Source organism: Megascapheus bottae, chromosome 2 (assembly GCF_031878675.1).
Source record: "Megascapheus bottae isolate mThoBot1 chromosome 2, mThoBot2.hap1, whole genome shotgun sequence".
NCBI classification, from domain to species: domain Eukaryota; kingdom Metazoa; phylum Chordata; class Mammalia; order Rodentia; family Geomyidae; genus Megascapheus; species Megascapheus bottae.
In genome coordinates this window covers 65,954,701-65,979,663 of record NC_143510.1, presented here as the reverse complement: position 1 = coordinate 65,979,663, position 24,963 = coordinate 65,954,701, and the positions used below count along the sequence as shown (strand labels likewise).

Genomic DNA, 24,963 nt, shown 5'->3' with positions numbered 1-24,963 from the left:
AAACAATACTGTACGACTACTTAAACCAGTCGTGTACCTTGTCAAATAGATATACACCAGAACCATGGTTCACAACCATTGCATCCTGCCCTCCTCCCAAGGGAATATTTAGTAATATATGATGACACTTTTGGTCGTCACACACCCCTAAAGGCACCCATTGGCATCTAGGGGTAACTACAATACAGACAGACAGACAGACAGACAGACAGACACACACACACACACACACACACACACACTTTTCCAGCCCGGATGTCAGTGGTATGGAGCTGTGTGGGACCAGAAGAGGTGACTGATGTGTGACACCAGGAGTTAGTTTGTCCATGATGTATATATTGGGGCTCCCCACTCCCCCTAAGATTGTCAGGGATTATTAATGACAGGACAAGAGGGGCAGGTCACAAGAAGGCCTGGGATGTGAGCCAGATGGGATGGAGTTATTTTTCCTTTCACTCTACCACAATGAATCACCCTGAAATTCAGGTTTTTCGGTGTCTTCCTTCGTCAGTGGTCAGCCCCTGACTTTTCTGACATCAGCAAATGGAAACCAGGAGCCCTTTGGCGCCAGGGTTTGGGTGGGAGGAGGAGAAGGGTGGGTTTCATTCCCCCGGCCCCACGCCTGCGCGGTGGGAAGAGAAAACACCGGAGGAGCGAGGCGTTTCCTAACGTCATTTATTTAGTCTGGGCGAGCAATTGTGCTCTTTAATAACAGGAAAGCCGCAGGTTCCCAGAAGGTGAAGATCCCACCCCAGCTCTCGCGCAGCCAGTGGGGAAGTTAATCGCGCCCCCGTTCACTTCCAAGGCACCGAAGGGTCCCCGGGTTCGGAGAGGAGCGGGGCGGGCGGGAAGCGGCAGGAAGAGGCGGGATTCCTGCCTTTTGTCTCCGGTCCCTGGAGCGGGTGGTAGACAGCTGCCGCCAGTGGCCGGGCGCTGGGACTCCGCGGGGCGGGGCGCGGGGGGCGTGGCCTGTCTCGACCACGCCCCCCACGCAGGGGACTTTAAAAGGCTCCCGCGAGCGGCCGCGGGGCTCCGGGAGTCTGTGCGCGCTCTGGCCGCCGGTCCAGCTCTGTCCAGCTCCGCCGGCAGTGTGACTCGAGTAAGTGCGTGTGCTGCTGGGGAGGAAGAGGCGTGGGGGAGGCTGAGAGGGGGGACACGTCTGCATTCCCCAGCTCACTTTGCAGGATAGGGGTGACGGTCCTGCGGGCTCCGGGGTCCTCGCCGTCCTGCTGGTAGCCTTCGGTGCCCCCTCACCCCTACAATCTGCATTTCCCTCCCCCCTCCCCATTTTGTTCCCACCCATCCTCCCTCCTAGAGTCCCAGAACCTCCCCCCACCCCCACTCCCGACGTCCCAAGACACCTGCCCCACTCCCCTCGGCCTGCCCGCATGGCAGGTAAGGGATCCCGCCTGACCTTTCATTTCTCACACCGGTTCGTCCAGGGAGAGGCGGGGCCGCGAGGGGCTCCTGCCTGCTAATCCGCGGTTCTGCGGCTTCCCCCCCCCACCCCACCGCACCCCACTCCTCATGGGGTGGGTGCTCTCGGGCTGAGGCAGGGGGGCTGCGAAACTCCCACCGAAGCCGACCCGAGCACGGGCTGGATCCCTGCCCTGAAGATGGGGGGTGGGGGGGCCTTGCCCCAGCCCCTTCCCCCGCCGAGCTCCAGTCATCCCCATTGTTCGGTCTCTGCCCACCCTGCCTCAAACCGCCGTGAAACGTCAGTGGATCGCCTCTCGCTTTGGCCAGAACTTTACCACCATTCAGGTACACACTCAAGGACGCAAGAGTATGTGGTTATGAAAGTCGGCAACAGGTTCTGAAAGTTGTTGCCTGGGTTCTGGAGTTCCACGTAGGTACCTCTCCTACCCCCCCACCCCACCCCAAGAGGGGGGAGAGCGAGGGGAGGAGAGAGGGAAGAGGGGGGCCAGAGGTTCCTCTCCTCTTTAGAAGCCAGTACTTCGTTTAAATATCCACTCAAAAGTTTATTTGGGGTAACCACTTATTTCATTTGTAGACGCGCGCATCTTTGTAAATATTTTCTCATGAATGTATTCTGAGAGGTAATCTTTTAATTTAGGTAGTGAAAATAGTATTGTGAGGGGCTTTCCTACCCCGTTTCAAAGCTCTCCTTACAAAACAAACAAAAACAAATAACAGCTATCAAGAATAGTGTCAAGAAGAATTCAAAACGAGTTCAACTACAACATGTACTTTGGCCTAAATTTCTCAAGGGAAAAAATTGAGTGATAAATTTTAAAAAGGAGAATCACATAATCTCAGAGCTACACACCAATGTATAAACAATTCTACATGTATAAACAATTTTATAAAGTACTCCCTAGCCTTCACCATTGTCAGTGATGATGGTCACTGATGTTTTCATCAGCATCTTGTACAGTTCTTTGCATTCTAGTCATCTCTACTATCATAAGGGTATTGCATTCCCTGGCTTTTGCTTGGTTGCCTTGAATGCGGTTGAACCACACTTGTTAATCGAATGAAAGAATGAGTTGAGAAAATAGGACATAATTATGGATAATAAAGATTTGACTCCAGCAATTGATTTTTTTTAGCAGTTAAGATCCAGAATTTATATTGTAAATTCTCAATGGCTTCCTCTTAATGCATCCAAAGGATTTGATCAGTGTTGCTATATACTAGGTACCATTAGGTGACATTGGGTTGGGGGAAAACTGTATTTCATCTGCAATCAACAGGAATGTTTGTATAGAGAAAGTGAAAACCTGTAAATGAGCTTTCAAAGATGAATCTAAATGAATGGAGAGGAGAGAGAGCCCTCTAAAGAGAGAAGGCATAGAATGGCAGGAATGGACCCCGTAGATATCCTAGCTCCAGCCCCCATTGGTTTGGTGCCCTTAGGCAGGTTCATGTTACCTGTGTACTCAGTTATTCCCCTTGCTAGGATGAGTGATCTAGAAGACACTCAGGAAGCTGGGTGATGTCGTAGATACCAGCCAGTCTCTAGGAGAGATCTGACTCCGTCTTGAACAATAGCTTCCAAACGTTGCCTTAAGGACTGCTTTCCCCATGCAGACATTCACAGGTTTTTCTGCTAGCACTGTCATTACTGGGCTGGAGTTTGCAGTTCTTACTGGGCAAGGATTGCAAGCTTCCTTTGGGGCCTTGATCGCCTGGATGGAGATTTCTGTTTGTATTGCAGATCTCTCATTGTGAAGCCCTTGGATTCCTTCTCAAAAGTTCTCCCTCCTCTGTTCAGTTCTTGGAATCAAACTTATGGCCTCGTGTGTACCAGGCAAGGTATCTACCACCTGAGCTACCTCCCCAACCCAGTTCATGTTTCCTTTTGAGATGAGGTCTTGCAAATTTTCCCAGGCTGGCCTCAAACTTGTGCTGAGTCATTTGCAAAGTATGTCAGGACCCTCATGTTTCTGTTTCTGTTTTGATGCTACCACTGCTAATTGTCTTTCACTAATAAGTAAAGGATAGACTATATGTGATACTTTAGGGCCAAGGGACTTTTAAAGTTCACTATAGTAAAGGTTTTGTGGTGGTATCAAAAGAGAAAGACAGAGAGTTGAATCCTTGTCAAGCACATAGCAGTGTAGGAAATAAGCAACTTTAAAAAACTACTTCAGGTGACATTGTCCCCCAAAGAAGTGTACTTACTACTTCTGTAACTGTAACCCCTCTCTATCAATTTTAAAAAGACCTGTGTCAGAGGAAAGGATACACTGATTTCCTCTTAACAAAACATCTACCAGATAACTTTGAGTTTGAATTTTATTGGTATTTTTAAAGTTGACTCGCAGCTATGAAATGGTTAAAATCTATGCCTCAGGTTCTCTGTTCATAATATGAGAATAATAATGCCTTCTCTTAGCCCTCTTAGCTCATGCCTCTAATTGTCACTATTCAGGAGGTTTAGATCTGAGGATCATGGTTTGAAGCCAGCCTGGGCAAGAAAGTTCATGAAACTCTGATCTCTAACCACTAAAAGCCAGAAGCAGAGCTGTGGCTCAAGTGGTAGAGCACAAGATGTTCAAGGACTGTGCCCAGGTCCTAAGTTCAAGTTCTGGGACTAGCACCAACAACAAATAATGGCCTTCTCTGTTGTTAAGAGAATTAAATTAATAAGAAAACTATTTAATGGGCCAGGAGTGTAGCCTAGTGGTAGAGTGCTTGCCTAGCATGCATGAAGACCTAGGATCCATTCCTTGGTACCACATACATAGAAGAAGCCAAATATGGTGCTGTGGCTCAAGTGGTAGAGAGCTACCCTTGAGCAGAGAGGGGGGGGAGAGGGGGAGGAAGGGGGGAGAGGGGAGGGAGGGATAGAGAGAAAGAGAAAAGAAAAAAAAAAGAAAACTACATTTAACAAAAATAAGGATATAAACTGATAGAATTTACAGTTATTACCACCTGTCAGGCAAACACTATATTCTAAATGGCTACTTCATAAATAATCAATTTTTGTTTTTAAAATAAAAAGTAGTAGATCAAATAACGAGCCTATGATCAGTTGGCAAGTGGAGAGGAGTCTTGGCATTTGAATTGAGATCTGGCTCTGTAAAATCACACATATGTGACATGGCTCGAATAACTGGGTATCTTATAGTTTGCACAGATTGTGAATTGCTGTGGCAGGTGTGAGAGGCCAGGACTGCCAAGTTCATAGTATAGTTGCATTTTCATGTCAATATGTGCTCTGGTAGGACGTGATCCCAATCTGTGTCAAGGACTTTGCTAGAACCCAAGCCGAAGACCTAAGTGGTAACATATAGAATTAGTTAAAATGGTGAGCCTGAGGGACAGTTCACTGGATGGGAGATTGTCTTCTATAGTGGAGGCAGTCGTCACAGAGGGCAATGGTAAAGACATTTCTGGGGGGATTGGCTAGTTTAGGTCTCTTGCTAACCACTTGGTTGGATAAATGAAGACTAGAGCGAAAAGAAGGCATTCTCACCCCTTGTTTTCTTGCAGAAAAATCAGATGTGGTATTGTGGTTTGGGAATCACAACAGGAACATGGTTTTCTGCTTTGAAGTCCAGTGAACTCAATGTATCTATCACCTAACATGTGAAGTTGGAGCCGTGTTTGGCCCAGCAGTGTGTCCTGAACAAAAAGGAAGCCAGCATTGTAGAGTACTGGCATTTTCCCAGGTACTTTACAAATGCTGTCCCATGAAATCCTTTACTGTGAAACAGTTTTCATCCTTTTCTAAATTACCGCTTAGGAAATGAGGGTCCAGAGGTTAAGGAGCACTTGGCCAGGATGGCAGAAGTGATAACTGTCTTTGAAACTGAAATGTGTCTAGTTCCAAGTTCCACACTCATTGCCGTTTCCATGGCAGACATTATTAATCACAATAATCTTCAGTGTAGAACCTGGAATGGAACTTTAAAATCTCAATGTAGTTCCAGGAATCCACTGCCAGTAGTTCTGCAAGATGATCTGTTTTGCCATTCCTATAATATTTAAATCATGTGGATTGAAAAGCCCTCCTATATGCCTCCTTAATATTGTTGGTTATTTTGTATTGCCCTTACTTGTTTCCATACTTTTACCTCCAAAGTACAGCTCTCTGGAAAAGAGACCCTTTTCTATAATCCTTTTCTCCTATACCCTTTTTTATTGTGGGGTGCTAGAGATCAAATCCTGGACTCCTACATGCTAGGCAAGCACTGAGCTACATCTCTAGCCCCAGGAGATAGTGGTTGAATTACATTTATATGTGAGGGTATTTGTATGCTGCCCCAAGAAGAAGAATTCAGAAATGCTCAGGAGTTGTCTGAGTGAGGAAGGAAGGTTCAGTGAGGTGCCTGGCTGGAGAGGAGAATGGGAGAATGATATGTTGTATGAGATGGAGAAAGGAAAGGAGTATTTGATTGTAGGTTGAATGTTGCAAAATATTGATGAAAAATGATATCATTTAATAAGGGTCGGCTGTGTAAGCATCTCACCCAATTCTTGTAACTCTCTAAAGAAGGTATTACTGTCTGGTTTTACAGAGGATTGACCATCTGTTGACTGCAGAATTATGCTCCAACTTTGCTTTTGAACTGATCTGTCTTAAAGACCAGGATACTGATTGAGCTCCAGAAGAAGGAACCAGATTGAACTAGCAGATCACCAAACGACACCAGGACTCCCCCATTGGTTCTGTACTAGTCACTTGCTAAGGGAGATACTATAAGTAGTCAGTTAGGGTAAAGGAAGAAAGGCTTTAGAACAAGCCATCATGTAAAGCTTAATTCCTAATAATTACAACACTCAAATACCTGCTGTGCTAAAATAATCGTAATTAGGGACAATGAAATTTGTTTATATTCTTTAACAAGTTCCTGTTTCCTGGATGTAATTGAAGATGAGACTGGTTTATAAGTGTTCTCTTTTGAGAAACTGACTATAGCCAGGCTCTGATCTGATATAACAGGGTCATACAAAGTCAAAATTTCTGGAAGCATTGAAACTCTGGGTGTATGGACTTGCTCGTTTATTGGATTTGCTTCAAACCTTTAGCATCTGACCAGGTAACTAAGTGGCTACATGAGATTTGAAGCTTCAGGCCATGTGAGGATGACCCCAGGGTCATTTTGTAGCGTGCAGTAATCCAGAGAATGGTAACTTGACCGCAAGATAGGTCAGAATTTACACAGAAGGCCCAGTAATTTCCCTGCAGAGTAGGTCTTATGACTTTGGGGTTGCAATGTAGATAGGGGAGACTGGGGAAGGAGAGACTGAATGTAAAAAGCAAGCTTTGTAATCCAGTACAGTGGCTGAATGCACATCCTACAGCTCTGTTAGACACTGGAAACCAAGGGAACCAGGATTTAAGAAAGAATAAGCCTGCAACCAGCCTGTGTTGCAAGATGGGTGTAAAGTGGGATTTTATTTCTGCTGTTCCCATTCTGGAAAAGACTGCATCGGATTTAGGAAAGGCATGCAGCCCAGACTGTTCTGTGTAGAGCCAGTCTGCTGTGATTAATGACAGCTGTTGTGGAATGGCGCCGCCAAAGGCTTGTAAGAAAAATGAAGCCTTACATATATATATATATATATATATTCATATTCATACATCAGCGCCGAGAGTGACAGAAATGGATTATCATCATATCCTCCTGCCAAATTCAGGGGTTCAGAGTGAAAGTATAAATTTGAACTTCATCTCTTAGTTACCCCTGTAAGTAGAGCTATTGTTATTCTTGCACTAATGAGCTAAGGTTTTATCTTGTTTGTGGCTTAACAACTTTGTTCCTCTGCTGGTTTTCCTGCTGAAGTATTATTTTATTTCCTGAATCTCTATAAGCAAGATCTGCCATTCTCCACTTACAAGAAAACTGAACCCAAGGTTGTACTATCCCTATAATAGTCGTTAACCTAAATCTGGCTAAGCCTTTTTGCTTGCCTGCCTGCCTGCCTGCCTGCCTGCCTGCCTTTTTTCTTTTCTTCCTCCCTCCCTCCCTCCCTCTCTCTCCTTTCCTTCCTTCCCTGTTTTACTGTCCATCATATTTAAGAACACACAAATCCAGCTCAAGCTTTCTGAAGATGCTCTTTCTATCACATAGACTAACATCATGGAAAACTCTTAGGAAAACGCTTAAACTGGATGGGCTGGCCAAGTCTGGCTGCACTGCCTATAATATTAGCTACTCTGGAGGTAGAGATGAGGAATCTTTCAGCCTCAAGAAATCCTAGACAAAAATGTTAGATCACATCTCAATAAACTAGGCAAGGTGGTGATGTCTGTTTTCTCAAATATAAGAGGCATATGTAGGAATCTAAAATTGGCCTTGGGTAAAAGAAGCAAAAAAGGGGTAGGTATATGGAAGATCTCCTGCCTAGCAATTTTGAGGCCAGAGTTCAAACCTCAGAACTACCAAATATGTGTGTGTGTTTATGCATATGTGTATAGAATATCTATATATATACATTTTCAGAATAAACATAGGTTGTCTTTGAGAAACATTGAAAATATAGGTATGTGTAGATATATACACACATATCTATAGAATATGAATATATAATATACATATATACATACCTATATATATTTTTCAACATTTTTCAAAGACAATTTAATTTTAGTCTTGATGGGAATTGGTTCATTATTGGCGACTGCTCTAAAATAAATATATGTGGAAATGAGTCATAGCAGATTGATATTAAACAGTTCACTTTAAGAAGTGGCCTCAAAAATTGCCCAGTATATTTAAGGGCTGGCTAATACTGGGATCCAAAACAAGTAATTGTAGTGTCATTATCGAAAGTCCTGGATTTGACCTTAGTTTCTTAAGACTGGTGAGGGAATGCCCAGCAGATGTCAATGTCCACAAGCTGTGGGAACATGGGTAGGTTTTGAGGGAAGGGCAAAGGCAGTATGACTAGTTGCACCCTGAACTCAAGCCAGAACAGGCTGTTGCTATTGGAGCAGGCAGGACTTTGATATTGTGGGTTTTACAGTGGGGCTCAAGTTTCATGCAGCTTCAGGAAACAATGGAACACCTGTCTCCAGGAAGGGGGAATAAAAGATTAACACAACAACAAAAGGAAAGCCTGCAAATATGTCCTGTCATGGTAAAAAGTGACCCTATGTGGATGCCTTCACAGTGAGCCTGCTAATGTTTTGGGTTCTTGGAAAGAACTTTGTTTCTGGGTAAGAAAAGTAAGCGTTTTGCAAGTTGATTTCACCAGTTGAGTGGTAACTAGTTATACCATTCAGGTCTTGGAGGTGGGGAGAAGGGGGAGGTGTTGGTGTTTGATCCAGAGTAGAAGTTCCAGTTCCAAATGGCATAAAAAGGGAATTTATTGGCTTATATAGCTGAAGGGGGTGCTAGATGAGGTACTGCTTAATCAGGGGTCTACATGTCTGTTGTTTCCTCTGTCTGATCCTTTAGGTTATTTTCTTACGGTGGCCAGACACACATCTTCACCTTCATAGTCACCGGTCCAAATCACAGGCCTGGGTTTTACTTCTGCTGAATGGGAATTGGGTTATGTTCCTAAGCTGGTAACTGTGGCAATAAACAGAAATGCAGTCACATTTGACTATGACCGAACCACATGGCCAACTCCAGATCCAGGCGTTGCTATGGCTTTGTCTTCTCCAAAGCTTAGGTTGAAACTTAATCCAAATCAATGTCGATGTTGGGAGGAGGGGCCTTGTAGAAGGAATTTACCAATGGTGGAGAACTTGTAACACTCTAAAAGAGCTTGTGGGAGTGGGTTCTCTGTCTGTCTATGCCTCTTGCTCTCTCCCCCTCTCTCTCACTCCTTCTCCCTCCCCCCATCTACCCTTCTCCTGCATTTGGGGACACGTTGTTTCTGTGAGATCAGCAATCATAACATCATCTTTGAAGTAGAGACCAGGCCCTTACCAGACACCAAACCCACTGGTGCCTTGATCTGGGGTCTTTCCTACTTCCAGAATTGTGAGAAATAAATTTCTGTTCTCTATCAATAATCCAATCTCAGTTATTCTGTTGGAGCATCAAAAAACCGGGCTAAGGTAAGGGTCGAGCCAGTACCAGCTCAACAGGTGTTTTTGAGCTCCTTGCAGTGTATATCAACCGACAGTCTTATCAAAGACTTTAACATAGCTGGGTTGACCTGACATCCAATCTGATTTTCAACTAACATTAGACATGAATAGTGTGAGAGAAAGGCCAGATTCATTCTGCTGGCTACAACCCACTTTTGTCTAGTTTGGCATAAAAATACCTGCTTCTTGTCTTGGGTTTTGAGGACTCTTATTTCTGTGGCTGCTCAAGAACTGTTTCTATCCTTAAGACCCCACTTGTATTTTATGCAACTCTAGACTTGTCTGCCTCTGTCTCAGCCTCTTGCTCTTCCATCTTTGATGGCAGGTTGTGTTTTGTTGTTTTGATTTTGTTCCAAGGCTTGAACTCAAAGCCTGGCACCGGCCCTGTGCTTTTATGCCATAGCTCTACTTCTATTTTTTTGGGTGGCTAATTGTAGGGAAGGGTCTCGCAGACTGTCTTGTCTAGATTGACTTTGAACCATGGCCCTCAAATTTCACTCACCATTCTGAAACAAGGTTGTGCTTTGTTTTGCTACTTCTTTTTTTTTGCCAGTCCTGGGCTTGATCTCAGGGACTGAGCACTAACCTTGGACTTTCTCAAGGCTAGAGCTCTACCACTTGAGCCTCAGCACCACTTCCTATTTTTTTCTATGTATGTGGTTCTGAGGAATCAAACCTGGGTCTTGGTGCATGCTAGGCAAGCATTCTACCACTAGGCCAAACACCCGGCCCCTGTTTTGTTACTTCTAAGTACAGAATGACTCTCAATCCAACAAGATGAATTGGTGTTGAGGTATAAAATGATATAGAAGTTTTGTCTTAGTCCATTTTCTTTTATTTCAACAGAGTACCTGAGACCAGGTTAATTTATAAAGAAAAGATATTGGTTTTGCTAACAGTTTGAGAGGCTTGGAAATTTTTAAATTTGAATTTACTTTATTGTATTTGTTGCCAGGGTAACGTATAGAGGGGTTACATTACATCGTCAGGTGGCGGGTGCATCCATTATCTCTCAAACCTTTATTTTAAGATTGGGTGCCAACATCTGCTTGGCTTCTGATGGCTATATGTTCTTCATGCATGGTGGAAAGGGGAAGGACACATACGTGTGTTCAAACAGGTGAGATAAGGTGAGCTGAGTGCTTTATGATAGCCCTCCATTGTGACAGCTAACCTACTCTCAAAGGAACTACAGTGAGCTTATGGAAGAGGAGCCTCATTGAGGAATTAAGCTTCCAACATGCATTGTTGAGGACAAGTAATATTTAAACCCTAGGTTCTTAACTGCTTGCCTGAATTTTGGTTCAGATTACTATGCTTTAAGAGCAATTATGGCATACCGTCCCTGGTATTGTAAGTATTTCTAAACCCTCTGAACTAGGAGAGATAGCTGTCATCCAAGGAAGAAAGCCTTGGGAAGGTATTACCATGTGTGGTTAGTTCTGTAAATGTTGTGTTTGGAATGGCCTCATCTTACTGTTGAGGAAATTGTTGGGTTCCAGGTCATCTTAATGGGCTAGAATGGAAATTCACTGTGCTTTCTGCTAGCAAGAACTGACGATTCTTAAACCTCTTCTGCTTAGTAGCATTTATTCCCCAGGGTCGCATTAGTCAGTTGTGTGTTGTTTTAACCAGCTGTTTCCTAGACAGACATGCAGTGCATCCAAAAATGACAACTACCACTCACAGCATGTCAGTCTGTAAAGGAATTGATTCATTCTTTGTACATCAGCCTGGCAGGTCAGGCACAGTGCTTTAACAACAGCAATTATTTGAGCTGCCACTGATAGCCAAGGATGCTGGCATTCACAGTCAAGTATTAAAACTGTCCTAGAAGGCCAATTTGGTAAAGGAGGCTATTCTGACATAGTTTTACCGTTATTTTGGGGAAAGGGACTATGACTTAACAGACCCATGGAACTTAAAAACAACTGTTGGCTGAACCAGAGGGCCTTGGGATTAGGATGCATGGAAGTAGAAACCCTAGCTATGTGAGTGGGAAGGTGTGAGGTGGCAAGGGTGAGGCACCGTAGATGTAGTTATTTGTAGTCAAAGACTCAGCTGTGCATGCTTGTGATGTGGAGAACGCCTCCAGGCAAATGTAGAACATGATCTTGTGAGATGACATGCTTTCTCCCTACAAAGTGTCAATTTGTGTGTGCTAAATGTTGAGAATTCAGTGATGTTCCAGCCAATGTGTATAGTTAAACCAACCAACCAACAAACCTCCCCTAGTATAGATATCTCCAGCTAATTTTTTTTTTTTTTTAATGGTTGTGGGGCTTGGACTCTGGGCCTGGGCACTGTCCCTGAGCCCCTCAGCTCAAGGATACCACCCTATCCCTGGAGCCACAGCGCCACTTCCGGGTTTTCTAGTGGTTAATGGGAGGTAAGAGTCTCATAGTCTTTAGTGCCTGGCCTGCCTTTGAACTTGGATCCTCGGATTTCAGCCTCCTGAGTAGCTAGGATTATAGGCAGGAGTGAGTCACTGTGCCTGGCTCTCCAGCTAATTTTTTTTTTTATTTAAATGGTCATTAAAGACTGGAGGTGTTTGGGAAGGCATAGGGGCTGTTTGCCTTTCCATTCCCCACACTTTTTTTTTTTTTTTTTTTTTTAACTCCGATGGGTTCTAATGGCATCCTTTGCTTTGTGCTTGGCCATCTTAACTGTTCTGTTACATGTCAGTCCTTTTTGTCTTTTATGGGGAAAGAAGCCTTTGCAGAGCAAGGCAGTTTCCTAATGAAAGAGCTGCCACTGAGAAGAAAAGTGGGGGTTATTTTGGGGAGACACTGGCCTTTGGAAGATAAGAGTTTGAGTGATTCATAAAGGAACACGATTTGCAGATGCTTCCTGGGTTAAAACAGCCCTCTGGTGAGCTTGTAAAACAAGCATAGGAGACTTGCTAAGGGATTCTTTGTTCCTGCAGAATGCCTGTCTGGGGAGGTGGAAATAAGTGCGGGGCATGCGGACGGACTGTGTACCATGCAGAAGAGGTGCAGTGCGACGGGCGGAGCTTCCACCGCTGCTGCTTCCTGTGCAGTGAGTACTGCCTCGGCCCCGGCTAGGCTGGTGCCCAAATTTAACGTGCACAAAGCTGTAACTCGCCTTATTGATTTCCTTTTTCTGACAGTCCTAGGGCTTTAACTTGGGGGGTTCCGAGCTTTTTGTTCTTTACCACTAGAGCCATAGTTCCACTTTGAGCTTAGGGTCACACATTTTTTAACTATGATCCTGAGATTTCAGACTCCTGCAGAGCTAGGATTACAGGCATGAGCTACAGGCACTTGGCCCTATTTATTCCTTTTTTTTTGTCTCAGATTTTGTTAAACTGTGAAATACATTTTGCAACGTAACTTGCAGAGTAATTCCTATTAGGAATTTTAGGAGTGAGAGACTTTTAGGAGTGATTTCTGTTTGCTTGTTTTGCTTTTTTTTTTTTAAGGAATCTTGTTCAGCAGAATTGGAACCTAGAAAGTATGGAAACAACCAGAAATGAAGATAGTTTGGAAATAATTCTGGTTTTCATGTAATTTAATTTCATGATGGCTGCACCATACCGAAGTTGGTGAATCTTAGACCTTAGGCTCTTTACTTTTACTACTACTTCCTATTACTTGGCTTTGCTGACTTGAATCTTTGTAAGTAGCTTACACATCTATGAAAATTTACTTCAGAAAACCGGAATGAGGACTGGGGAAATAGGGATTTTAGGAAAGTTTCCTGTTTCTACATGTTCCCATAATACAAGTTTTTTTTTTTGTTGTTGTTGTTGTTGTTTTTGGTTGATGGACTTGAACTCTGGGCCTGGGCACTGTCCCTGAGCTCTTCAGCTACTGCCCTACCTCTTGAGCTCGAGCGCCACTTCCCATTTTCTGGTGGTTAATTGAAGATAAAAGTGTCTCACAGACTTTAGTGCCCAGGCTGACTTTGAACCGTGATCCTCAGATCTCAGCCTCCCAAGTAGCTAGGATTAGAGACATGGTGCCACCACACCCAACTCAATCCACGTTTTTGAAAAGTGTTTTCTTTAGAGGATTTGCTCATTAGTAGTACGTGGTTCTGAGGTCACCATCTTTAAGCAACTTATTTCAGTACTTGAACCTCAGTGGTTGGCTTGTCAGTAGATGTCATTTTATTCTTTTTTGCCAGTCCTAGGTACTGAACTCAGGGCCTGGGCACTGCCTTTGGGCTTTCCTCAAGGTTAGTGCTCTACCACTTGAGCCACAGCACCAGTTCTGGCTTTTCTATATATGTGGTACTAAGGAATTGAACCTGGGTCTTCATGCATGCTAGGCAAGCACTCTACCACTAGGCCAAACTCCTGGCAGATGTCATTTTATTCTATTAGAGAAGATTTTAAAACAGTAGAAACTCCTTAATTCTACCAGCCACCTGGTCATCTGCCTACCCCATTTCCATTTTTAAGTTTTTCTCCTGCTTTCTACACTTTCTTTTCCTACTATACTAATCTTTACTTTCCAGCTGCCTGATTGCACTATACCAGTGGGTTTCCCTCACAATGCACTTTTTTTTTCTTTCTTTTTTCTTTTTGCCAGTCCTGGGGCTTGAGCACTGTCCTTAGGCTTTTTTCTCAAGGCTACAAGCTCTACCACTTGTATATGGTACCAAGGACTTGAACATGGGTCTTCATGCTTGTTAGGCAAGCACTTTATCACTAGGCCAAACTCCCAACTCCAAGCCTAATTGAAGTTTTAGAAAGTGAAATAATGTCTAGATAAAATATGATGACATTTGGCAGTTTTATGAAGTGGGATATGTGGAAATGTCTTGTGGCAAGAAATTCACCAAGAAGGAATGCATTCCCTTTTGAGAGAGAGGGAAAACAAATGCAGACTTCAAGCTTCTTAATGATTTTCAGACACACACAGCACTGCTGGAGAAGCTGGAGGGGAGGATTAATCCTTTTCCATGGAACTACTAGTGATGAAAACTAGAATTTAGTTCTAACTACTTTCATCCCAGGGAACACTTTTTTAAAGAAGAGCTGCAGCCAGCTAACTCCCCATAGTGCTCACCTTTTTTTTCTTCATCAGGTTGTGACGTAACAATACTTGTTATGAAAGGCCTACAAAAATAGGGTTAAAGGTTGAGAGCAAGGGCTTGAGAAATACATGTTGCTAATTTCAGTCTTTCTTGCATGTAATTATAGACATCTCCATACTGTCTTTTTTTTCTTACCAAGGAGGGAGATCATTTGGAAAAGTTTAAAACTTTGATGTTAAGATGATGAACTTTGTTTTTGAAACAGCTGTTATAACAATGAAAATAAATAAGTCTCGGGAATAGCTGGTGAGCTGAGATATGGTCTCATGGCTTCTGAGAAACTATAGGCCAAACTATGAAGGAAGTGTTGGGGGCTACATTGTCTCCACCATTACTGGATTGTGTCTTAACCTTCTTTCTATTTCAGTGGTTTGCAGGAAAAATCTAGATAGCACAACAGTGGCAATTCATGATGAAGAGATCTACTGCAAATCCTGCTATGGAAAAAAGTATGGGCCAAAAGGTTATGGATATGGCCAAGGTGCTGGCACACTCAATATGGACCGTGGTGAGAGGCTAGGCATAAAGCCAGAGAGGTAAGACAGGGAAACATTATCTTCCAAAATTAGTTATAATGAATAATGTTGCTTGGTGGACAGGAATCTTGGTTTCTAGAATTTTAGCCTAAAGTAAGCAACAAAATATGACTCGGTAAAATGTAAACTGCTGTTCTAACAAAGTTCTTACGAATTAGTTCAGGGGTTTTAGTCCTGCATTTGTAGATTTCAAGATAGATTGGGCGTCAGGATAATCTGAAAAGCACTCAATTTAAATGTACTTGTCTTTTGTACGTTGGGAACAAGATACTGTTCAATTAGAGGAGACATGTATCTGAGTCATGAAGCAATTAGTCAGTGAAAATTTCTCATCCTTTCTATGTCAGAATCATTCAAGAAACTATTTTCTCAAGCTTAAAACCTGAAATTATGTTGATTTTTTTTAAGCGATAAATTTAAAACTTTAAAGGCTCCATTACCAAAGGTTCTGGGTATCAAATCTGTACATACTCAGTATTTCATGTTTTGGCTAATTAATTTCTCCATTTTGAATTCCCATTTTTATATTCATTCAATATCCATTTTATATCCATTCAAGAAAGCAGGTGTATAATTCTCAAAGGAAGTGTCTTTCCTTGGACAAGGCTATGAATCTACATGAGACACCAAGCATTGTCAGCTTGTTAGTAACTCTTGTAATCACTACAGTCCTACAGGGCTGGGTTTCCTGTTTTGAAATTCGAGAATAAACTGAGAAAATAAGAATTAGATAATTTGCCCTGGAGTTGCGGCTAATTATAGAACCTGGACCTTAACCTTCCTAAAGCTCGTGATGTGCAGTGCAGCTGAAGTAATTACTGGTATAGGGAATCCCCATTGGAACAACGCTTCTTTATTCTATAGGGGTTGTCACTATTCTCTGCTTGTTTTACAGATGGAGACACTAAGAATCAAGTCAGCAGAGGGAACCAAATTTGTATTGTCTTTTTCGTTCCAAACTTTGGGTTCTCTGCATTGTAATACATGTTATGTGAAGGCTTGCCTGCCTTCTTTCAGAACCTTTTCTTCCCACAAGGTCATAGTGCCTTATTGTCACGTTGTACATGTGCCAATCCATTCTCTGTAGCTCTGTTCTTTACAGGAACAACGTACCTTCTCTTGCGTTGAAATGTATTTCTGCTCTCCTTTTCCAACTTGCTAAAATTCATTCTTGTTTCCAAAAGTTGCACTCAAATTTTTCAAACTACATGTATCTGTGTACTCTTTCTTCAACCAAAGCTAAATTCACCCCTGACCCCAAAGTCACTGATCGTGGCCAAAATTGAGTCACAAAGAGCTTCTTTACTCCTCTTCTTCAATAACTAGCAAGCCTGTGTCCCTGTGTAACTGTGACCTTCTTAGACCCTAGGCTCCTCCATCAGGAGCCTTTCTTAATGACTATGAACAACCATGTGGTACATAACTGTACTTATGAAGAGTAAAATGTTTTCAAGATCTGGAGAGGCAGCACTGAGTGTGGACATTTTCATTCAGGCTCACAACTTTTACTAGTTATCTAGCCCTTTGTAAATTATTGAACATCTGAATTTGCATTTCTTAATCTATAGTAAGAGGTTAACAGTTACCTATAATCAATAAAGTTGTTAGAATACAGATGAGAAATAATACTATGTGACGTTCTTGAAAATTTTGGGCAGACTAATGACTACAGAGGTTGTACATCACTGAACAATATTGGGCTATGGAGATTTCTGCTAGGAACATTTTCAAGGAACATACTGTTAATACTTTGAATTGGCAACAAATGATTCAAGTACTGTATATTCATGGGTATGAAAAACTATTAAGTTGCAAAAACTGGAGATGAAGATAAATGAGGATGCTTGAAAAGGCATTAATTCTAAATTAAGACTTTCATCTTTACACATGTATGTTAATACCAGAAAACTTTGTTGTTCAAATAGGAAGTCTTGATACTGGTCTTGACTTGTGCGATACTGTCAATATGGTTAATAACCTCAAAACCCATATTCATATGCTATAAGTATACCTGTTTACTGCCTGGGAAAATAAATGCCTGCTAAAATAGGGTTGATCCTATTTTATCCTGAAGGTTAAAATGGGGGTTTATCTTATTTGTCACAAATAGTGACAAATATTCTATCTCAAAAAAAAAAAAAAAAAGCAGGGCAAACAGGGCATATAGTAAAATTTCTTCCCATGAACACAAGTTTATTCACCCCTTAACCTAACAAAGATATATTGGGAAACTAAATCTGTAAGACATGTAGACTCCTAAATAACCTGATCTGGTTGTAGAGTTTTTAAACTACAGGACCGCTTAACACAAATTTTTCTCCCATCTGTGATTCCAGGGATATAAAGGATATGAAGTTGGTGTAGAAGTAATTGTTGAGTGGGTGGGCCACTAGTGGGGAGTAAACATTTTTGGTAAAAAACAAAAACAGGTTAAGTAACTATGGGAAGGACATGAGAATAATTTAATATTATTTCCCCTATTGAAGCCTCAAAAACCTCTATTGTTGGTGAAGGATAGCAGTTGAATCCTAGAGTTCCAGCATTCTGGCACATGGGCTTCAATGGGGCCTTGTGAGAAATCGTGCCTCATGTTTTCCTTCTCCTTTCCACAAGTGCTCAGCCTCACAGACCTACAACAAATCCAAACACTTCTAAATTTGCTCAGAAATTTGGAGGTGCTGAAAAATGTTCCAGATGTGGGGATTCTGTGTATGCAGCTGAGAAGATAATTGGAGCTGGAAAGGTATACTATTTTGAATAAGTGAATGACTCCTATCCATGCCCTTTCTTCTCTAACCTCTGTACCCATTCAGGCACAGTCCTTTATGTTGAACTAATTCTTTAACTGAATTCTCATCAGAATCACTTATGAAAGTGAGGCCTATATTTGTTTTGTTTTTTTTTTAATTTTTTTATTGTAATTAATAAAAGGGTTACATGATATATGCCAGATAGAAGGTGCATTAGTTCACATACGTTGATACCCTTTCACATGTCTTAGTCCCCAGTACCCTCTCCTCCACCCCCCATCTTGGTTTTCCCCCATTCCCTATCCAATTTCAAATAACCAAATACAAATATATCCAATATTATCAGATAACAAAGTGAGATACTGTAACAATATGATATAACCAAGGGACAGCAAAAGAGATGAGAGATAACATAGTACACTAAGGACAAGAATCATTCATTATATGGCTTTTGTTTCAATATCCTGGAGTTCCTTTCAATTAGCTTCATACTATATGGCCTTATGTATCAAGGTTTTGCTCTATTGCAAATCTCTCCTAGTAAAGCCCAAGGTTTCTACTGATTATGACAAATGAGGGAAACCATTGAGCCTATCTTCCTTTGAGTCTGGCTTACTTAATATGATTTTTTCTTAAGTCTTTCCATTTCCTAACAAATGGGGCGATGTCATTTTTTCTGACAGCAGCATAGAATTCCATTGTGTACAAATACCACATCTTGTTGATCCACTCATCAACTGAGGGACATCTAGATTGGTTCCATATCTTTGCTATGGTGAATAATGCTGCAATGAACATTGTTGTGCTAGTGGATTTAGTATGCCCTAGTTTCTGGGTGGTTGGGTAAATGCCAAGTAGTGGAATTGCTGGGTCATAGGGGAGCTCTATGTTTAGCCTTTTGAGGCACTGAGAGGCCTATATTTGATAATTTTTTTTTTTTTTTTTTTGCCAGTCCTGGGCTTGAGCTCAGGGCCTGAGCACTGTCCTTGGACTTTCTCAAGGTTAGAGCTCTACCACTTGAGCCTCAGCACCACTTCCAGCTTTTTTTTTCTATGTATGTGGTACCGAGGAATCGAACCCAGGTCTTCGTGCATGCTAGGCAAGCACTCTACCACTAGGCCAAACTCCCGGCCCATAAGTAATTTTTAAACAAAGAATCAGCAGCTCATGACTATTGAAGAGGTTGAGGTCAAGAGGATTATAGTTCAAGACTAGCCTGGGCATAAAAGTCCATGAAAACCCATCTACAAAATAACCAGCAAAAGGCCAGGCTAAAGGCATGGCTAAAATGATAGAATGTAAAGTGAGCAACCAAAGCGAGCATGAAGTCTTGATTTCAACCCTCCACCCTCCTTATAGGCAAAAGGCAAGAACTCATTTTCATAAGGATGTTCCTGAAGGTTAATTTTAAAGGCCATGCTGTTTAAAAACAACAACAAAAAGAAACACCTGGAATCTACGGGTTATTCAATATACTCAAGATCAGGAAAGCAGTGTAACTGGGTGAAATAGGAAAAATTTACCAGTAGTATCATCTCTGCATGCTTAGTTTTTGACATGATTTGTGTGTAGCAAGGGCAGAGCCTGTTCTTAAGGGACCAGCCTTCCATGGTAGAGCTCCCAAGCAAGGTCTTGTCCAAATGGAGTTTGAAGACGGCCTTTTGTGGCTTTCCAGAATACAAGAGGGCCAGCTACCTTGTTTTAATTGAGTCAAATTAGTATCATGTTCTTGCTGTAGATCGATCTTCCCTAATTATGTTCTTGGCCCATCATACTGTAGGAAACAAGCCTCTTGAACCTGCTAACACATTTGTCTCTTCTAGCCCTGGCACAAAAACTGTTTCCGATGTGCTAAGTGTGGCAAGAGTCTTGAGTCAACAACTTTGACTGAGAAAGAAGGTGAAATCTATTGTAAAGGTAAAGCTGATTTCTTATACTATGCATGTGGGTATCTCAGACCATTAGAGAAAGTGACACCATTTAAAAAAAAAGTACTCTGCAAACAGAAAAGTAGACATAGTATCATTACCTGAAAATGAGATCCAGAGTCAAAAATGTTTACAAATGAGCAGAAATCTTAAATTCCTGTCCATTTAAAAAACTTCCTACAGAGCTGCAATCTGTAGCTTAGTGCCAAGTAATTTTATGAAACCCTGGGCTTAATCTTTAGTACTACAAGAACAAGAAAAACAAAAGCTTGAAAACCTCCCACTAATAAACATGCCACACAGTTCTTCTGACTCTGTGTTTTTAAAAAGAGCCTAACAACATGCAAGGGTAATCGATAAAATACACACCTTAGCTGCTTAACTTTCATGTTTTTAACTCAGTGGGACCATGAGCCGACCAAAGGAAGAAGAATGACTGGGACATACCTTCACCACATGAGGATATTCACAAGCACAGTGAATCTTAAAATTAATTTAGAACTCCTTTATCATAGTCAGTGGTTTTCCTAGTTTATGAGGATTTGTCTGAAGCAGAGCTAACAGCCTGGTGATCGATTTTTATATTGTTCTCCTTTTTCTTTTGTAGGATGCTATGCAAAGAACTTTGGACCCAAAGGATTTGGCTATGGTCAAGGAGCAGGAGCCCTTGTTCATGCTCAGTAAAGGTGTAAACCCAGAATAAAGCATCACACACCAAGAATCCCTTCATAATCTAGACATAATCTGATCACACCAAACTACTGTGAAATTCTACCAGCCTTACGTACCATATATTACCCTGTACATATAGGTTGGCTAACTTGTATTTTTGATTTCAACTTTTTGAGAACCATTTCTTTTACATTTAAAATAAAATTCAGCTTGATTTGTTTCTCAATTTTTTTTTTTTGAGAAATTGCTGTGGTTTCTGTTCACGGAAAATCATTTTGTTAGTAGAATTCAGCCCCAATACCCAGTCGACCCACTATGTGAATGTTTGCATTACAGGTGATGATAGATCCCTGTCAAACAGTCAAGTGTGCCTCAAGTGGGGGTTACTAGGCAACAGCATTATTTCATCTCCTCAGAGCTGGCATTCAGCAACACAACATCTCATCCTTTCCTGCCCCATTATGTATTATAGTCTGGTTATCCTTCTCTGTTGTAGTCTGCATTCACATCACCTACAAGTACTAACTAAAAAGCAAATCTAAAAGCCCAATTTAACCCTATCACTGCAGAATCTCTAGAGGTAGGTCAGTCACAGAAACTTGTTTAATAAGTTTCTCAGAAACAGGCAGTGACCCAGAGATGGAACATTGTTATAACGAAACAAAAACCTTCAAGTTTTTATCTATATTTTAACATCATCACAGGATCTACAGAATCTGAGGTTTAACAGGGCTTTTTAGACCCTCCACTTAACTATATATAGGTAGACGACATGCTGAAAAACTGAGGTGCTTCAATTCTATTTCATGCTTCATTTCTGTGCAAGCACCAAACAATCTTGCATTGTCTAGACTGAAACATTCAGTCTGGGATGAATACAAAGTGGGTATAAAGGAGACAGCAAAGTACCTGAAAACTGATGGCCTTGTAGGACTTGTAAGTCCTACAAAATTTGAGACTTGAGCTCTGGACAGCATGGGAGGTATTTTTTTTTCCAATTTAGTTATAAATTGAGAATTAGTCCACTCTGAAAATAATCTTGTTCAATACTACTGGTCCTCAAACTGAATAAACACATGAACAATGGGAAAGAATCCCTTAAAAATTCTTTTTTTAGATTCTTTTAATTTCGATTGCTTTGTTATGTAATATTTTAGTATTCTGCATTTTGACTTAAACTTAAAACTCAGGTTCCCTGAGAATCCTAAGTAACTCCAAAATTTATTAACTCCAGAATTCACAAAGAAAAAATTACTTTTATTAAAACATCACATACTTGCATATACATAGAATTAAAAATTCCAGAATTGGGAATTTTCAGAATATGTCCTAGTTTATATATTTATACCCTAGTTTAATAGGATATAAATATATGGGATTATAAATAATATAGATACCACAACCATGGTGTGTCTCAAGTGAACTGAAATTATAAACAAGCACACGCTTAAGAGTCAATATTTATTCTGATTAATATTTTACAAAATTTTGACAATTTATATAAGGAGAACTAATTTATTAAACACTTTACAGGTTTTCCTTTCCACAAAGTAACACAGTAAGTAGCAAAATAATACTTGGCACAGTTATAAATAAACACAAATTAAAAACATCCATAGCTTAAGTATGATGCCGTTTTATGTCTGTTAATATTTCAAATTAATTCCTACAACAAAATGAAGTGATTGTTTATAGCCGAAAATTAAGTTCTTATTTCCTGCAAGAATCCAATTAATTTATTCAACTATTTCCAAAAGGTTCACCTCATAGACAGCGTAAGAGCTAGGTTAAACTGGCTCCACACAGGAGGACCTACAAAACAACTAAGCAGATAGCATACTGCTGCAAAGCTGGCTCCTGGCCACATGACAATTCAGAGTTGTAGATTCACTGCTGCCATGAAATGGTTAGTACTAAGAGGATTCTCCTTGCAAGTATTCAAGTTATATGCAATTAGAGGATTTTTTTTTCCTGTTTAACTGAGAGGCATCATTTTTGTACTGAAAAGAATATTGTACCACAAAGAAAGCACATGGTAACAGCATTCTTACTATAATTCTGAGAAATTTATCAGTCTTTTAACTGTTGATAAAAATGTATTTGATAAAAATTACAACTGAGTCTTCATGTGAATGATCAAAATACAAAAAATTAAAACAAATCCTAGTATTTTATAAATAACTTTGAATTAAAAAATTATCTAAAATTTCCCCCAATTATTAATCAAAACTATCAGAAACATTTATACAGTTAACCAATTTTTTTACATCCTATGACAAAATGCCACGATGCTATTGCCACCCCACACCCATCTCTTCCCTTTTCAAAAATAAAGTACATATGCCAATTTTCTAATATTAAAACACTCAGGTACACTAAGGGTCATCTTTCTGATGTCTGACTGTGGTCAAAGAAATTACTATATAAAAATGGTAGTACTTGGAAATACTGAACATCAACTATGTACATTTTCACTGCTCCTCTTACTAAGGCAAGGGGCGGGTATACCACTAGATTGCTTTAATTCCTGTACTTTTTGTATTTTACAGGGAATACTAATTTTACCAAGCATCAGGCATGCAGTGAACTTGCAGAGTATAATGCCTATTAACAGCAATATTGAACATCACTGGAAGCTCATTATTAATATCTCCCTTTTTTGGTTGGAAAAAAATGAGATGAGCAGCATTAAAAACACAAATACACAGACACAAAAAGAAAACTACTTGATAAATTATTTATATACAGATACACATTCTTTACACTGGTATAGCATCTGTCATCAGTCTGACCTCCCTCCCTTCTCCCTCCCCCTACCCTCTCACAGGTTTCCCACAGGTTGCTGGAACCACTTTGCTACAGCATTTAAAGAGGACTAAACCAAGTCTCACTCTGTAAACAATATTCATGAAGCAGTGACTAGTAAGTAGTTTACCATGAGGATATGGAAATGCTGCAACAAAAACTGATCAGTGCATCACATTTAACAGCAACAAAAAATCTTCCTGAAATTGTTTCAGACAGCATTAACAAACTTCAGAACATTCAATACTGGAAAGAAAATTGAAATGATTTGGGGGATTAAGTTCTACTTTCTCTTGAGTTATTTTAAAACACAGGAATATACCGTTAGCTTTTCTTTTATTCACGTGTGCTATGTACAGAGGTCATGCTCCATCTTTATCTTAAACTGTTGTTTTTTTTCTACAAGTTGTTTTTCAGCTTGCAGCTCAGAATTTTAAAAGTATAACCATCTATCTCTATTACTAAGAATTTTGCACGAGCTTATTTATTTTGCCTTTTGTTGGAAATCCCAACTCTTAAAAATTGGAAGGTTTGCACATGAAAATAAATTGTAATTTATGCTTTACTGGATATTATCTGCTAATATACAATCTATGCAGTGTATCATGCACTTAGTAGGGCTTTTAAATTTCAACAAAATATGACTTAGTATACTCATGCAAGTGCTTTTATTATCAGACCATAAAACCTCAGAGCAAGGTTACTACAAATTATTTCACTGAACTAGAAATAGGCCAGCATTGCAACAGCTGATGGAAACAAAATAGCACATTTCTTTGTGAACATTATTTCCTGTCTTTGAAGACACATTACAGTAGATCCCTAATAAGACCACATGATTCTCATCACAGTATTCACATGTACATTCTAAAATGTACACAATGCTAGTCAATCACTTAAGACAATTTTCCTGGAATTAGATGAAATACTCCCTAGTATTACATCATAAAGTTTATCCACATAACATAAATTTAGTTTTGGTTAGAATGGAACATTTCTGACAGTATGCCATGTTTGTCAGTTCACTCTTCATGAAAAATGTTATGAGAACAAAAACCAAAAGGTTGAGTATGTTGTGAATTCCCCACATTAAGAACCATTAAAATTATTTTTATGATCTTTATTCTTTCCAGAAGTGGCAGTGTGTTCTGTCCATGTTTACTTTTATTAATAAAAGTGTTGAAAAAAAAAAAGAACACTGTAAAGTTCACTGTTAGCTCTACACATAGCATGCTATTGTTCCAAGGATGTGGATTTGAGTGTGAGAGACACAGACAGACAAAATTTTCAGGCACCACTCAGCAATATGCTTCAGAGGATAAAGATGTTGCTACACAAGTTGGTACCCAGATCCTGATATTTGGTCATATTCTATCGTATATTGTCTGGTCCAGTCCACGATAACAGGACGAAAGAGGCCACAGCATCGAAATTCAAAGAAGTCTATAACATTCCTTATACATCCATGGCTAAAAATAGTCCCCAATGGAAAAAAAATTAATTAGTACAAATACTTTAATTCAAATTCAATATAAAAATAATTTCAATATAATTTATGCTATTTTTTTCTTCTAAATTTAGAAACTCAATGTCTCTAAACTTGAGAAAGAAAATGTAAGACAAAATAAACACAACATGAACTGAGCAGTGGATCTGAGGGTAACAATTTAAGGTATCAAGCAATCAGT

At 40.5% G+C, this 24,963-nt stretch overlaps 2 protein-coding genes and 1 long non-coding RNA gene across 4 annotated transcripts in view; 1 reads left to right on the top strand and 2 right to left on the bottom strand.

Annotated features, from left to right (window-relative positions):
* Positions 1-674: 674 nt before the first annotated feature.
* Positions 675-1,642, bottom strand: LOC150067276 (uncharacterized). Its single transcript, XR_016534602.1, has 2 exons — positions 1,431-1,642; positions 675-1,112 (listed from the first exon to the last, which is right to left on the bottom strand). It is a non-coding gene; the product is annotated as an uncharacterized LOC150067276 (long non-coding RNA).
* On the top strand, positions 1,030-20,690 carry Csrp2 (cysteine and glycine rich protein 2). Its single transcript, XM_090328292.1, has 6 exons — positions 1,030-1,099; positions 12,447-12,559; positions 14,952-15,120; positions 17,734-17,863; positions 19,694-19,787; positions 20,406-20,690. Exons 2-6 carry the CDS (start codon positions 12,448-12,450, stop codon positions 20,480-20,482), a joined length of 582 nt encoding a protein of 193 aa, XP_090184418.1. The 5' UTR covers positions 1,030-1,099; position 12,447; the 3' UTR covers positions 20,483-20,690.
* Positions 20,691-21,912: 1,222 nt separating this feature from the next.
* Zdhhc17 (zDHHC palmitoyltransferase 17) overlaps positions 21,913-24,963 on the bottom strand; it is a 57,351-nt gene continuing 54,300 nt past the window's right edge. For both annotated transcript variants that reach the window (XM_090328290.1, XM_090328291.1), the window contains one exon: positions 21,913-24,744. In XM_090328290.1, coding sequence (XP_090184416.1) covers positions 24,606-24,744 — 139 coding nt within the window. In that variant the 3' untranslated portion in view covers positions 21,913-24,605. The remainder of the gene's footprint in view (positions 24,745-24,963) is intronic.